Source organism: Lepidochelys kempii, chromosome 1, assembly GCF_965140265.1.
Source record: "Lepidochelys kempii isolate rLepKem1 chromosome 1, rLepKem1.hap2, whole genome shotgun sequence".
Lineage (NCBI taxonomy): Eukaryota > Metazoa > Chordata > Testudines > Cheloniidae > Lepidochelys > Lepidochelys kempii.
The window spans coordinates 299,898,580-299,914,982 of record NC_133256.1 but is presented as its reverse complement, the minus strand read 5'-3'; the positions used below and the strand labels follow the sequence as shown (position 1 = coordinate 299,914,982).

The window sequence follows — 16,403 nt, the reverse complement described above, 5'->3', positions numbered from 1 at the left end:
TTGTTTACCATTTTTACAGCACAAAAGTTTGTAATAACTAATTTAAAGTGAGCACTGTACACTTTGTATTCTGCGTTGTAATTGTAAATCAATATATTTGAAAATAGAAAAACATTCAAAAATATTTAATTTCAGTTGGTATTCTATTGTTTAACAACACGATTAATTGCGATTAATTTTTTTGTTAATCATGTGAGTTAACTGTGATTGATTGACAGCTCTACTTCCTAGTTTTTTAATCAAGATGTCATGTGATACCAACTCAAATGCCTTACAGAAACCTAAGTATATTATATCAACACTATTACATTTATCAACCAAACTTGTAATCTCTTAAATTAGATTGACAGGATCTATTTTCCATAAACCCATGTTGATTTGCATCAATTGTATTTCCCGGGTTAACTCTTATTAATCCAGTTCTGTATCAGCCACTTTGCTATCATTCCTGGGATCAGTGTCAGACTGACAGGCCTATTAGCTAATTTTTAAATATTGCCAAAACATTTGGCTTTCTTCCAGTCTTCTGAAACTTCCCCAGTGTTGGAAGACTTATTGAAAATCAACTTTAATGATCCACCGAGCTCCTCAGCCAGGTCTTTTAAACTTTTGGACACAAGTTATCCAGACCTGCTGATTTTAAAATGTCTGACTTAATTAATAGCTGCTGTTTAACATCTTCCTGATATACTAGTGGAATGGTAAGAGATATCGTATGGTATGACTACATCATCTCTTCTCTTCCCCCCAATACCAAACAGAAATATTTATTGAACATTTGTGTCTTTTCTGCATTGTTCCTGTAAATTGTTCTACCATTTCCATGTAGTAAGGGACCAATACCATTTTTAGGATTCTTTTTGTTCCTAATATACTTTAAAAACTCCTTATTGTCCTTAACTCTGCTGGCCATAGATTTCTGTTTGAGTCCCTACTCTAGCCCTCTTGTGCCCAACGAGATTGGTCTGTTCTACTTAGGTCAGGCCATCCAACCTCTAGTTCTAAGGCTGTGGTCTCAGCACACCAACAGCCTAATTTGTTGTCAAGTTTTGCGGGCGTCAGAGGAGGATAATGAGTTCATCCTGCAGATGTTTTTGCTGAGTCCCCCCAAAGCATGAGGGACAACATGGGAGAAAGCTCGTAAGCCCTTGTTTGAAAATTTAACAAGCAGGCTTTGTGGGGCCAATCAGAGGTGGGAGTTGACCATTCAATAATGAATAAGAGGTGATAGGTAGGACGGGGATGGACCATGAAAAGCCTTGAAAGGGAAGGCAAGGGACAGCATGTTTGATACAATAGACAAGATGAGCCAGTAGAGGGATGCAAAGAGAAGGAGTGACATGGTCAAAGTAATGGGCTAGGAGAATGATCTTTGAAACAGCATTCTGAATGGATCTGAGCAGAGCAAGATTGCATTTGTAAGACTTGAAATGATAAGAGTTTGGACAAGAAGTCTAGCTATATGGATGGATAGGAAAGGCCATATCTTAGAGGTCTTATAAAAGACTTAGACTTAGCCTGGATATGAGGACCTAGAGACAGGTTGGAGTTGAAGATGATACCCAGGTTATGGGCCTGAATGACAGGCAATATAGTGGTGATGTCTACTCTGACTGAGAGAGAAGGTAGTGGAGTGAGATTGGGAGGAAGATTCAGAGCCCTGTTGAGCTTGCTCTGATGGCTAGACATCTATGAGGAGATGTCAGAGAGACTGAGATCTTAGGATAGAAGAAAAGATAATTTAGAGTAGAGAAAGTTATTCCTAAAACTATTTTTTAGGCAAAATGAACATCGAGCTACCAAAAGGAAGCCTGAACTGGCTTGAAGATACTAAAGTTGGAATCTTTGGACAAAAGATACATTTATGGGCATTACCAACAAATGTTCACATGACTGATAGTAGCAGTCTGAGAGTGATCTGAAGATAGTGACTGATCTTTGAATGTAGAAAGAAACATGAGACAGAAAAGATTTTATATCCTTATTAGAATAAAAAATAAAATAGGAAAAAAATTAAACTTAGCTTATCATTTTGAATATTGAGTAATATAATTACACGATACGTGTGCAGTTGTACATGAAAAGTAGTAGTGGTGATAATGGATCTCTAGTAAAACACTAGACCTCCCAACCCCCCAAAATCTGCTTTTTCAGTTATCCCCCACCCCAAAAAATGTTTTGTAATGTAAATCCAATAGCACTGAAGTCCTTTTAGTATTAATACAATGTCAGCAATAAAACAACTTGTTAGCCACTGAGGTTACCCTATGAAAATGAGTTAACGAAACACAAAATACATTTCTTCAGATTTCAAAAACAAATGGTAAGGTGTAATTTTAGGTACACTCTTACATGAAAAGTGAAATTGTTCATGTTCAACAAACATTTAAATGTTAGTCTTTCCTTTGACTTTAATTGGAACTGCATTCTGTCCCAAAGCACCAAAATATTGTCTTATGCCTAATAGACTATTCAGAGTTTGATTGCTCTTGACACAAGACTCACAATACCAGAAGAGAAAAGATGCAGGAAAATCTGAAATTGTGTAGAGAGAGGCAAAAGAGCAATCAAAATGGTGACACAGTTTTTATGGGAAAATATCATGTTGGGTCAATATTATATTGGCATAAGATGAAGAATTCCAGTAAGTCAATGGACTTGCAACTGCTTAGGCCAAAAATACATTGGTTCAATTGATTCTAGGAAAGTTTAAATAATCCATTAACATTAGTCAACTGTTATAGGAAGGATTGTTGAAACTTTTTAGTAATTGATAAGGGCAGCTATAGAGCTTCATTGTAAGCATGGGAGAAAGGTTGAGGATACTAAATTTACCTAATTTTATCTATAAGAGGATAGCTGTTTCTGAAGGAGATCCCTCTCGCTGCATATTGGCAGAATATGAATTATTCTTTTAACATGAGGAATACTTTATTTTAGTCATTGGATGGGATTTGCACAGAGCCAGACAGCAAAGGCTTATTGCCCCCAGCTCCTCAGTTTAATGTTTTTGTGAAATGTTAAAATGTTTGTCTGAATTTTGCTCAGTAATGTATAGGGTCTAGTTTTCCCAGTATCATGCAAACTTCCCCCATTACTCTCCTGATGACACCTCATACCTAATCCACAACATTCCGTTTATTTCAGTCTTGACTCTCTCCAAACCTGGCACTACTAATTGAGTTTAAATCAGTTCTGTTCTGGAATTAGCCTTGAATAGAAACTTGGGCAAATTTCAGTGTAAAATGTTATTAAGGCTGAATAAGAGTCAAGAGACAGTGCTTCCTTTCTTATGGTAAGGCTGGCTCAGATGCTTCCCAATTCAGATGGTGGACAGCATAGTTTGTTTGAGACACTGAGGTGATGAGGAAGCCCAGATCAATTGTGGTCCCTCCCCATAGCAGCGATCACTTTTTCTCTCATTGTCTTTAATTGTAGACCATATTGTCCTCCCCTTGGTCCTTCTGACTTTTCTTTCTTTGCCATCTCCTTCTCTGTTATAACATAAAGAAGTGAATACAGGAGCAGTGAGCAACTGTGAATCTGAGCTATGTGCAATCTCTTTAGGCAGGATACCTACATTCTTCACTTTTTATATAATTTTGCCATTCTTAATGAAAGTGGCAAATAGTTTCATTAGACTTAACGCATTAGATCAATAGCATATGCAAAAGAGCTTTCGTAGAAAGCTGTTTAACATTCCTGAGTACATTAGTCCACTTGATATTTTAGAAGGAAAAAATGATATTTTTGGAAGAAGAAAACTTCTCAGAAATCATTTTGTTGCCAAAATGTTTTTATGGAGAATGGGAGTTGGCTGTAAATCCTGTATGCCCACTTACTCTAGAGGCAATGCATTCATCTTAATGTTATGACAACAGTACAAAATAACTGGAATTAAAACAAAACTTATTAGTTGTATTCCATGAGACTATGGACTTTTAACTGTGGAGACTGGGCTTTATTAGTAAAATTGACATAATAAACAATAAAATATAATGCATGTTACAATCTATTGCTCTGTTTGACTTCTAGTTCAGCTTTAAGTTGAATATTTTTTCCAGCTAACTTGTCTTCCGGAAAATAATAAATTTATTCTGTTTGTTCTGGAGTAACTCTATGGTGGTTCAGTGACATAGATAACTATATACTAGGAAGCAGATGAGATCACCTGACTTGTTTTCATTTGAGTATCTTCAGGATGTTAAGACAAATGTCTAAAAGTGACAGGGTTGTGCTTTAGTCACCACCATACACAGCTACAACATCAGAAACTAATGTGAAATGATTTAATAGGCCTGTTTTCATTTTGTGTTTATATGTGCTTATGTCCTCCAGTTTTTTTTTAAGCGTTTAACGATGAACAGCTTACGTAAGTTATGCTTTCCTATAAATTGTTAAACGTATGTTGGATTAAATCCTGGCCCCATAATGACAAAACACCCATTCGTTTTGATTGCTATGGCCAGGATTTCACCCACTGTTTCTAAGATGAGATTTTGCTTAGGTTACAGTATTTAGCATGGTAAGCTGGTGGGTTGATCCATCCGCTGTGAAAGGTAAAATCATGTTCCAGGCAACTGCTTTACCCAGAGCTATTCTTGATTATTTATAGAGCTGACCAGAGGTGACAATTCCAAACTCGCAGCAACTTTTGAAGTTTCAGACTTTGGTTTTATTTCATTCCAATGTGAAACAAAAACATTCCAATGCTAGAATGTCCGATGCTAGAATGTCCATTTTTTGGATCAAAACCTGAGCTTTTCTGTTTGGAAAGGGGGGTATGTGCATGTGGGACTAGCCTGGGATATGGGACATCCAGGTTCAAGTCCTTGCCCTGCCTGATTCAGAGCACAGGTTTTTTCATCCTAGGTTACTCTGAGTCAGGTGGAGCAGGGATGTGATTATAGGTCTCTCACATCCAAAACCAGTGCTTTAGCCATCAGGCTATAGATGTGGGAGATTTAATACAACACCTCGCTCCATCAGTGTTTCCTGTGAACTAATTTTCTTTTTTATTTCATTGGTGGTGACTAAAACCATGATCAAGTTTGCAGAGATTTGCTAGATCTCTGTTACAAGAGCTTAGCAGAGGGGCTTTTCAGTCTTGGGAATCAAACCCCCAAAATTTCAGTTGCATTCTGGCAGTAAAATAGGTGCATATTATTGACTCAGGAATAGTTTAGGTAATGCTGTAAGGGCACTGGCAACAACACTCCAGAGCCCAAAGACAGATGTTTGATCTTTCAAGCCTACCTCATCCTCAAAGATTGCATGTTTTCTCTTGTGCTTAATTCTCAAGTGCTTAATTAAGTTAGCATAAACGTGAAGTTATTTAAAATTTGTCTTTACTATGCAACTTTATTCTCAGTAGAATGTATTCTAATAATAAAAACATCCAGAGTGCCATATATAATCTTCCAAACATTTCACTCCCCCTTCTTTTTTCACCCCCAACTCCAAATGCCCCAAACCCACTATCTAGAGAGATGGAAATATCTATTATAATGTATATAACTATTAGGTGTACTTTAGTTTACCTGTATGGCTGCATAGAGTTAAATCAAAGGAGGCTGTCAGGCCTTGTCTACACTACAAAACTTTGTAATGTAGACAAGGCCTCAGGGGTGAATCAGCAGGAAATGAAACAATGGCAAAGAAAAATGAACTATCACAGAGAATGTCAAGGGTTCTTGGGGAAACAATGGGGGTAGATATTGATTGGAGAATACAGTGAGGCTGGTTTGATTTACACCAGCAGCCTGTGCGCCCCCTCCACCCCACCCCCCCAAACAAGCTGTTACAGTGACCAGAGATTACTGGGGCACTCTGACCGTGCTTGCTTTTCTGTAGCTATGCTCCGCTACTAATGTAGGGAAGAAGATGTATGACTGACCGTAGCAGCTCTGCGCCACCCAAGTACGTCCCTTACCTGACCACAGGAGGATTTGCCCTACAAATACATTATAGATTACCTTTGTTACAGAGGGGTTTGCATTTGTTCATTATCTACTTCAGGGGCTCTCAACCTTTCCAGACTACTGTACCCCTTTCAGGAGTCTGATTTGTCTTGCACACCCCAAGTTTCACCTCACTTAAACTACTTGCTTACAAAATCAGACATAAAAATACAAAAGTGTCACAGCTCGCTATTACTGGAAAAATTATTACTTATTTTTACTATATAATTATAAACTAAATCCATTGGAATATAAATATTGTACTTACATTTCAGCGTATAGTATATAGAGCATTATAAACAAGTCATTGTCTGTAAGAAATTTTAATTTGTACTGATTTTGCTAGAGTGCTTTTGATGTAGCCTGTTGTAAAACTAGGCAAATACTAGATGAGTTGATGTACCCCTTGGAAGACCTCTGTGTATTCCTAGGGGTACACGTACCCCTGGTTGAGAACCACTTACCTACTGTGTATAAAGAGGGACTTATTCATGCAGTGTCTGTCCCCTGGTGACACCCAAAGGCACAGAGACTGAGAAGGCTTTCTGATTTCTCAAGGTCACATGAAACTGAAGGTAATCATTCCTCATCTAATTTGTCTCAGCCAAGTCTCTCTCTCTGGCACTCACAGCTAGCCCTAAAAAAGCAGATTCCTCTTGCTTTGTGGGCAGGTGGTTAGAATACCATACAGAGCTCATTTTTGACTGTCAAGATTGAAATTACTTCTCAGCCAAGGGATAGGTATAAGAGCATCTGTTAACTATTAAATCATCTGAGAGAGGTAAAAACATTATGCTGGATTAGAAATGTATCCTTGATTTGCAGTGATTCCATAATAATTTCTTAAGCAAATTAATTTCAAAAATATTCTGTGATGCTAAAAAATACCAAAACTTCTGTAGATCCACTGATCCTAAATGGGATTAGTGTCCTCAACATAACAAGTTACTTTTTTTTTTTTTTTTTTTGGTATTTACATGTTTTAGGAAAGGTGAGGCTAAAATCTTGAAAACTGTAATAGTGAGAGGTTTGATAATATGTGGGCAGTAGTAGCATATGTTTCCACTATAGATCTGCCAGCGATCTGAATCTCTCCCTTGTCTCATCTATTCCTGCACTAAGAACTTACATCAGCATACCTACGTCTCTCAGGGGTGTAAAAAATCCACACCCTTGAGACATACCTATACTAACCTAACTCCCGCTGTAGACAGCACTACAATGGAAGAAATTCTTTCACTGACCTAGCTACCATGCCACAGAGATGTGGATTAACTACAGCAACGGGAGAACCCCTCCTGTTGCTACAGTGAGTGTCTACGCTGAAGCACTGTAGCAGTGGTTCTCAACCCACGGGACACTTGCGGCCCAATCAGCACACAACTGTGGCCCATGTGACATCCTCAGGGCCATACAGCTAGTATATATATATTGTGTAGATGCTCTGCTGCGATAGCATTTGAGGTATAGACTTTATATGACTCCCATCACATCTCTAAGTACCTCCATCTGAGCACAGTAGTATCTGCATTCTATGTTATTCCCATGTTGTGTCTCTGAGATGCCCAAGGGACTGAGATATTGGAAAAATAATTTTTCTTTACTTCTGTTTCAAGACGTAAGGCTTCAGAAATTAAGAGTATTGTTTGTAAAGAGTGATGTTCTTCCATCCAAAATAAGTCTAATTGTAACCCCATGAAAGTTAGTAAAAGATTACTAAATTAAAAAATACTGAATTAGCAATTATTTAAGCAAGTTGTATTCCTAAGAATTCATTGAGACATAATATAAACTTTCCATTAAATGCTTTGTATCCGAGAGCTCACAAAGCGCGGAAGATTTCAGGGAAATGTTGTTAATTGTAGCAATATTAATTCTTAACTAAGGAAGAGGACCAACCACTTGCATCATTTGCAAAAGTCAGAATGAAAGCTCATTCAATGGACTTTTTGTAATACAAGTCAAGTACAGAAGAAAAAAAATTACTACTAAATATAATAGTTCCTCAAGTGCTTTATATCTTAATTACTTGAGGGGTTTTCTTTGTTTGTTTGTTTTTGAGAGACAGAGCTATTGCTTACAGTCTTCCATTTTTTAGAGTCAGTTTCTATCATAATCATCCACTTTTTATTTGTATGCTATTGAATCTAGAAGCTGCATTGCACTTTCCTGCAGAAGTTTGCTGGAAAAATGTGCTTGACTCTGCACCTTCTTTTTCTGCTTGGAAATGCTGTTGTAAGTTAGTGACTCTGCCCAGGGTGATTATATGAAAAGACAAATGGGGAATTGTTTTCTTTCACTATATCTGCCCAAAACACTTAGCTAGTGAAATGTATGAATGGTGTTTTGATGTACTTGGAGAGAGAGCCTCATCAACCATCTAATGCAAGCGGTCTCCTCACTGTTACTTATTACCAAAGGGGTATTAAATTTCCATGAAGTTCTTGTGAGAAAGCAGCAGAGTCAACAATGAATTGACTAATTGTAATTATGGGAAATGTGCTAGACTTAAGGAGGTGGTGGCGGTGGTGGCGATGCAGGGGACAGGGGAGAAATAAGCCTACAAATCGTTTTTGCTCTTCTTAAGAAATCTGAAACACTTCTTCACAAAAGTCATTAAAAACTAACAGCTGTCAGTAACTAAATGTGGGTTTCTGAACTCTGTAGCCCAGCTTGCTTGCAGGAATGATTTATTGATTTGCTGCACAGTAATTCAACAATGAAATTATCTTGAAAATTAAAAACAGCATTAAGTAATGGATCCAGTTTACACTAGCATGAGTTTACTGTTATAACTTGCTATTAATGCACATAATGAAAGATATAAATAACCTTTATTACAGACTTTGAGTTTGCAAACAGTCAAAACCACTTGGGAGGTTAAAAAAGGAACATTACAACAAGACTGAGGTTTGCCCTGTCTATGAATAGAAACAGAAGACTGTTTGAGTAAACACCGGGGAGGGAGAAGTCCTTTTGAATCCTTTCACTGTGGCAGCATCTTCAGGAGCGAGGCGATCCATGAAAAATTGGATCCTGTTTCCTGTGAAGTCAGCTAGCTTGGCAGCAGACTGAAACTTTGGCGGCGGGGTGAGAGGCAACCTACCATATTAGATAGGAAACTAACTGTTACGAGTAGACTCGGGTTCACATTTTATTATTTTATTTGGTATTGTAAACATTTGCTTCCATGACACTCTTGTTTCTAGTTGAGTCTGTATTCTTTCTTAAACCAACTTTTTGTTCTATGATAAATGCTCACAAGTGCTGTGTGTTATACAGGAGTGTTGGTTTAAGGTAAAACTAGTAAACTGAGGTACACTGCTCCTTTGGGAGCAGAGGATTTGGGAGTTCTGTGAGTAGCCAATGTCAGGAACTGGATATTACAGAGGAATGATTTAAGACTGGGTTGTACCTACTGTGAACCTTCCAGGCAAAGATAGGGCTGGAATAGTCTAGAGGAGAGAGCTTAAGTGGCTGAAAGGCTGGTGGTGATAGGGAGTTGACACCCAGTCAGCAAAAGGCAAGATTCCCTCATGCTGGAGGCTGGGAGTAACAAGGGGACCTCAGTCCTGGGTACCCAAGAACCATGACATCATTATCCTCATTTAATTTATTTATTTTTTGCTTCTCAATATGAGAATTTTGCAGATTATTTCCTTTTAATGACTACAATGTCCATAATCCTCTTACATACAGTAACAAAGATTTTTTCTGTCTTATTTTAGGGGCAGAAATACTTATGCACTGAATATTGTTAAAAGTAAAAAGAAAGACCAACTATAACTCCTATCATCTGTAACAGCTTCCATAGGTGCAGACTCCGTGGGTGCTCTGGGGCTGGAGCACCCATGGGGAAAAAATGGTGGGTGCAGAGCACCCACTGACAGCCCCCCGTCAGCACCTCCCCCTCCCCCGAGTGCCTCCTGCCTGCCAGCAGGCCCCACTGATCGGCACCTCCCACTCCCTCCCCATGCCTCCTCTCCACCGCAGTCAGCTGTTTCACGTGCAGGAGGCTGGGAGCGGGGCGAGGAGCAAGGACATGGCATGCTCGGGGGAGGGGGCAGGAAGTGGTGGGGGTGGAGCGGGGGCGGAAAGAGGTGGGGCGGGAGTGTTGAATTGAGGGAAGGGGTGGCATGGGGGCGGGGCCTGGGGCAGAGCTGGGGGTCAAGCACCCACCGGCACAATGAAAAGTCGGTGCCTGTGACAACTTTCCTTTTGCACTAGGCCCCTGCAGTCTCTGATTGCACTCCTGTACCTATAGAAGCCCCACTGAGGTAGGTGGAGCTCTGTGCAGGTGTAAGATCCACCCATACAGATCAGATTGCATTTCTGTGTTAATAGATTTGGAAAAGCTGTTTCTCCTCCCACTCAAGGTGTGCTAGTCATAATAAAAGAGGATATTCTTGGGGATTTTGTGGTGGCTTCTTGAAGACATTTTGATTAAAAAAACTAGAATGATATAAAATGGCACACATTAAGTGGGTTAAAAGCTGGCTAACTGATAGGTCTCAAAATGTAACTGTAATTGGGAAACTTCATTGAGCAGGTGAATTTCCAGTGGGCATTCGCAGGGATTGCATCTTGGTCTTATGCTATTTAACACTTGTATCAGTGATCAGGAAAACAACATACAATCATAAAAAACATAAAGTTTGCAGATGACACCCAAATTGAGGGAGTGGTAAATAATGAAGAGGGCAGGTCTCTGATTCAGAGAAATCTGGATCACTTGGTAAACTGGGCAAAAGCAAACAATATGTGTTTTAATATAGCATAATGTAAATGTATAATCTTAGGAACAAAGAATGTAGGTTATACCTAAGGATGGAAGACTCTATCCTGGAAAGCAGCAAATTTGAAAAAGATTTGGGGGTTGTGGTGGATAATCAGCAGAACATGAGCTTCCAGTGTGATGCAGCAGCCAAAAGTCCTAATGTGATCCTTGGATGCATAAATGGGAATCTTGAGGAGGAGTAGAGAGATTATTTTACCTTTTGTATTTGGGTCTGGTGTGACCACTGCTGAAACAGTGTCCAGTTCTGGTGCGCACAATTCAGGAAGAGAAGAGCCACGAGGGTGATTAAAGAATTATAAAACATTCCTTATAGCAATAAACTGAAGGAGCTCAACCTGTTTAGTTTAACAAAGAGGTTAAGGGCTGACTTGATTATCATCTTTAAGTAACTACATGGGGAACAAATATTTAATAATGGGCTCTTCAGTGTAGCAGAAAAAAGTATACTATGATCCAACAGCTGGAAGTTGAAGCTAGACAAATTGAGACTGGCAATACAGTGTAAATTTTTAACTGAGCGCCTATCCACAACGGCCCCTTCTGACCTGGAATCTATGAACTACAAATGAAGTCTTTGAGTGCCACAACCCACCCACCGCCCCCATCCCCCCGAGTATTTGTGTGAAGTTTTCCTTCCATTCTGGTGACACACTCTCTCTCATGAAAATAATTTGGGGAAATGTAGGAGGAAGAATGGGAAGGAAATAAAGAGGAGCACTTCTGTAAAAGTGAGCTGCGCTGGAAGAGGTCCTTGAGTAGAGGATGTTGCTTTGACTGGAGTTGGGAAAATATTGAATAGTTTGGTTTGTTGCTTCATGCTCTTTTGTGTTCTTTCTATGAACGTATGAACAATCAAATTTTATTAGCAAAAATTTTCATATGGGAGTTAGTATGATAGGGCCAAGAATTTGGGCTACAATGACGTCAAGAATAGTAGTACCTTTGTCTTGTTCGTTATTTCCGTTACGTCATTCACTACATACTCACCAGCCTATGTACTGAATGAAGCAGAGAGTCTGTGGCAATCATAATATGTGATTATATTATTAATGACCATATTGCACTGCATACAGACAAGAGGGTAGAGTTAAAATATTACTACAGGCTTTATCAAGTCCCTAAGCTCTCCAGGTAAAATTCACCCATGTGCAGAGGGCCAGCCCAAAATCTGTAGAATACTTTAGTCTCTTACCTTCAAAACAGAATTTAAGTGGGAATTAAGTGATGTCTAGCTATGTCCATAACAGTAGTGGAATAGAAAGTAGGTATTAAATAATTTTGACAAGTAGACCACTTCTCTGGGCTTTCATTTTGAAATACTTTATTAAAACGTGTTCTTGTATAGTATTCTATAAAAGTATTATTGAAACAGAGCAGGGGAGCTGCTTAAAGCATTTAACTTATTTCCTAAGAGAATTCTTAATAGCATGAAAACATCTCTGTTGTTATCTCAAATATGTTTTGATAAGTACAACCTTATAGCTTCAAGGAAGTTTAGCTGTGTCACATTTATAAAACATTATAAGTCATGGGTAGAATTGCAAAATGCCACAGTGTTTTACATCTTGCAGAATTTGGGGCTGTATTCCTTAAAAGGTATATATATTTACCAACCCAAGACATTTTTTGGATCTGTTAAATTATCTGATTCATTAACTGAATTTTGGAAACTAATCTTTAATCAGGCCAGTTTCTGATTATGTGTGTCTCTGAGTCCATTTTCAAAGAAGTGGGTTCTTACCTTGTCAGCTGAACTGCAGAAGGAACTTCCACTGAAAAAATAGTTCTCCTGGCGTCATTCTTTTAGTTGTCCACAAAGCTATTTTAAAGTGGGATTGTTGGGGTTTGCAATTTGTAAAATAAATAATTAGTGCTGATCATTACTTCCTACTTGCTTCCAAGCTAAAACCTGCCTAGAGTTATGTATCCATTTTCAGTGTATCTCTTGTCACATCGTAGGTAGCTGGAAATGTGGATTAAAATTAGATGAAAAATGCATTGTGGCTTGATGAATCAATAGTTATTGAAATACAAATTGAAGTTAATTGCCCAATTCACTTTTTTGGTCAAGAGATAGAATCTGAGCATAAAAGAACCTTTAATTTATATATTTATAGACTATTTTCCAGGACACTGTAGTATCTCAGAACATCACAAACAGTAACTATCCTCATAACATCCCTGTAAAATAGAGATGTATGATTGTCCCCACTTTACCTATTGGAAACTGAGGTCACAAAAGAAATTAAGTTACTTGTCCAAGGTCGCAGAGGAAAGTCTGTGTAAAAGCCAGGAATACTCTTCAGATCTCCTTAGCCTTAACCAGATCCAGTGCATTGACTAGAATAAACAACCTTTCTCCCCAAAATAAAATTATTGATCTAAGACCAGAAGTAAGCATGAATACAGTCTTTACCATCATGCTCTATTACACCTCTAGTAGAGTTAACATTGTATTGAAATGTATAGCATACATGTCTGATAGGGTCTGAACATTTTAGGTTTGTTTTATACCAGCTACATGTAAACCTGAAAAATGACATTCTAGGTCATTTGTGCCCAACTTTTGCACACAGGACAACTTGCTAGAAGCCTAAGGACTGCAGATAATTTCATAGAATCATAGAGATATAGGGCTGGAAGAGACCTTGAGAGGTCATCTAGTCCAGCTTCCAGGGCTGAGGCAATTTAAAGCTACCTAGACCATCCCTGACAGGTGTTTGTCCAACCTATATTTAAAAACCTCCAGTATCCGGGATTCCACAACCTCCCTTCAAAGCCTGTTCCTGGGGTGAACTGCCCTTATACAGTGGAACTCTGTTTATCTAATCTAATTGGGACTAGGGCCAGATCAGATAATGGAAAATTCAGATATTCAGGAGACTGGGGAAAGATCTTTCCCATCTCCAGCTGTCAGCCCTGGGCGGCAGGGCTCAGGCCATCTGGGGCTGACAGCTCAAGCCCCACATGGCCAGTTCATTTAATATGGAGGCTCAAATAAACTGGGTTGTACCGTAGTTAGAAAGTTTTTCCTAATATATAATCTAAATCTCCCTTACTGCAGATTAAGCCAATTATTGCTTGTCCTACTTCCAGTGCACATGGACAACAATTGATCACAATCCTCTTTGTAACAATCTGTAACGTATTTGAAAACTGTTTGCCCCTTCCTCCCCCACAATCCATTTTCTTTTCTCAGTACTAAACATGCTTAGTTTTTTAAATCTGTCCTCATCAGTCAGGTTTTCAAAACTTTTTATCATTTTGATTGCTCTTCTCTAGACTCTTTGCAGTATTTTTTTTAGCAAAGTCTGATGCCCAAAACTGGACACACTTCTCCAGCTCAGGTCTCACCAGTGCCAAATAGTGTGGGACAACTACCTCCTCTTCAGTTTTGATTCTGTCCCTATAGTCCCTATTAACATGACTTCACATTTTTTCCTATGGTATGTCAAACCTATCTTCTCCATTACTTCTTTTACTTGGTTTGTACATTTTTGTAGTCCGTTGGCTTCTTCATTGATAAGAGTGATGACGTCAGCAAAGTCTAGATCCGTTAGCCAGGAACTGTTCCATTTTAGGCCGTATGTATCACTGTCACATTGTTTTAATCCATAGTTGATGACTAGCATAAACAAAAAAGGAGACAGGACAGACCCCTGTCTTGATGCTGAATGGCTGCTCCCTCCTTCACCTCAAACCCCTCGTCCGCAGCCCTAACCCAGAGCCCGCACCCCCAGCTGGAACCCCCACCCCCTATCCTCCTACCACAGCCCAGTGAAAGTGAGTGAGGGTGGGGGAGAGCGAGCCAGCAAGGGAAGGGGAATATAGTGGGTGGGGGCAGGGCCTCAGGGAAGGGGTGGGGCTAGGGTGTTTGGTTTTGTGCAATTAGAAAGTTGGCAAGCTTATGTGTGGTACTGGGCAGGTTGGAATTGTGAAAGATGTTGAAAATTGATGTTAAATTCCATGAATGAAATGTAACAGTTTTTTGTATTCAGGATCTTGGGTTTGTGTTCTTCTCCAAAATTGACACATCTAGTAACATGGTGCTTCCTAGTCTCATTCTGGGGCACTGGTTCAGTACTGACTTGCAGCAAAGAGTGACCCTTCTTGAACCCCATGTACCACTTTCTGCAGCACTTGGGCTTCCCCTGAAGGACTGCCCAACTCAATCCTGTTTAGCTTATGAAATTTGAGGAGATCATAACCCAAGATCACATGACTGCAGGAGTCTAAATGCTAAATCTGCAGCCAGCGCAGAGCTGTCTGGTTATTTTTGCTAAATAAGATGGTGCAAACATTGCACTGCACATAGGAAATTTGTCTTAAAATACCTTCATATTTAAGTACAACATATGATCACCTGAATTTTACTGGAGTGAAAATGTGATGCTTCAAAGAGTTCATACTAATGATTATGGAAAAGGTTGATTACCTGCTTAGTCATTCAGTAACGTACATGTCTTTTGTTTCTTGCTGTGTTAAGTATTTGCAAAAAGAAAACGTGTTTATTAAAGAAGGACCTAATACTGGAAACACTAGCACATGTGTTCTCATGTGGTAGGCATACTGAAGTCAATGGTACTACTCACAAGCAGTAAAATTCTGCATGCATTTAGCTCCGTTTGAAGGATCAGGCCACAAGGTAATAAATAACAGGAATTTCTTAACAAAAATGTTTTATGTTTATTTATTTGTTTTGACCTGTGTGTATATATATATATGTACACTGCTAATTGTTGTTGCATCTGTCTTTTAGAACCATCGGGTACAAAAACAAGTATGTGAAAATTCCTCATGGCCATATATGGGTGGAAGGTGATCACCACGGGCACAGCTTTGACAGTAATGCTTTTGGCCCGGTAAGTCACATTCACTATGTATCATTTTATGTTTGCAGTTGGAGAGCAAATCATATCTGATGCGTTACTCAGATAAGTATTCATTTCCAGTATTAGCAGTCATGATTTTAGAGAGAATCCATGTGCCTTGAAATGTTTCTTCTAATCAAGATGGAGGGACAGATCTTGCTCCATTCTCTTTGCACTACCTAAGTGGCACAAATAACAGAGATTGTCTTTAACTCCCCTGCAAGAAGCAGAGGGAAGAACTGAGGGGCGAGGAAGCAGTTTTGAGGGATGGGGGCAGCTGACAGATGGTCCCTTAGGATCTGTTGCCAGCTGATGCAACTTCAAGTTTTTCCCTCCCAGTAGTTCTCTCCTGATTTGGAGCCAGTGGGCTATAACGATACTCAGCAAATGTTAACTGATAAATCAATATGTTGAAGAAAGTATGAAGTAATGGGCACTTTGTCTGTCTAATCAATTCTCAATGTAAGAGGGAAAAAACTCACCCTAAATGGCGAGTGTCTCCAGTTGCATACAAGTATTTACAAAACAAAAGCTAAAAACTCAGATTTAGAGTGCTAAAATGACATGACCTGGATACACTTGGTCTCTATGGAAAGACGGGATGTCCTTTTCAGGGTTTCAGTTTTCTGGCTTTTTTTTTTTAATTGCTCACTTTGTCTGACATACAGAAATTTAGGCTCATCTTCTCTGCATTCTGCCCTGGAGATATTAATCATTTTTCTCATGTTATACATGCAGTTTTGTTTACCTCTTTACTTAGAAATGATTCTATTC

At 39.0% G+C, this 16,403-nt stretch overlaps 1 protein-coding gene across 3 annotated transcripts in view; it reads left to right on the top strand.

The window, feature by feature from the left end:
• Positions 1-16,403, top strand: part of IMMP2L (inner mitochondrial membrane peptidase subunit 2) — an 852,317-nt gene that overhangs the window by 693,596 nt on the left and 142,318 nt on the right. For all 3 annotated transcript variants that reach the window (XM_073328095.1, XM_073328094.1, XM_073328093.1), the window contains one exon: positions 15,518-15,620. In XM_073328095.1, coding sequence (XP_073184196.1) covers positions 15,518-15,620 — 103 coding nt within the window. The remainder of the gene's footprint in view (positions 1-15,517; positions 15,621-16,403) is intronic.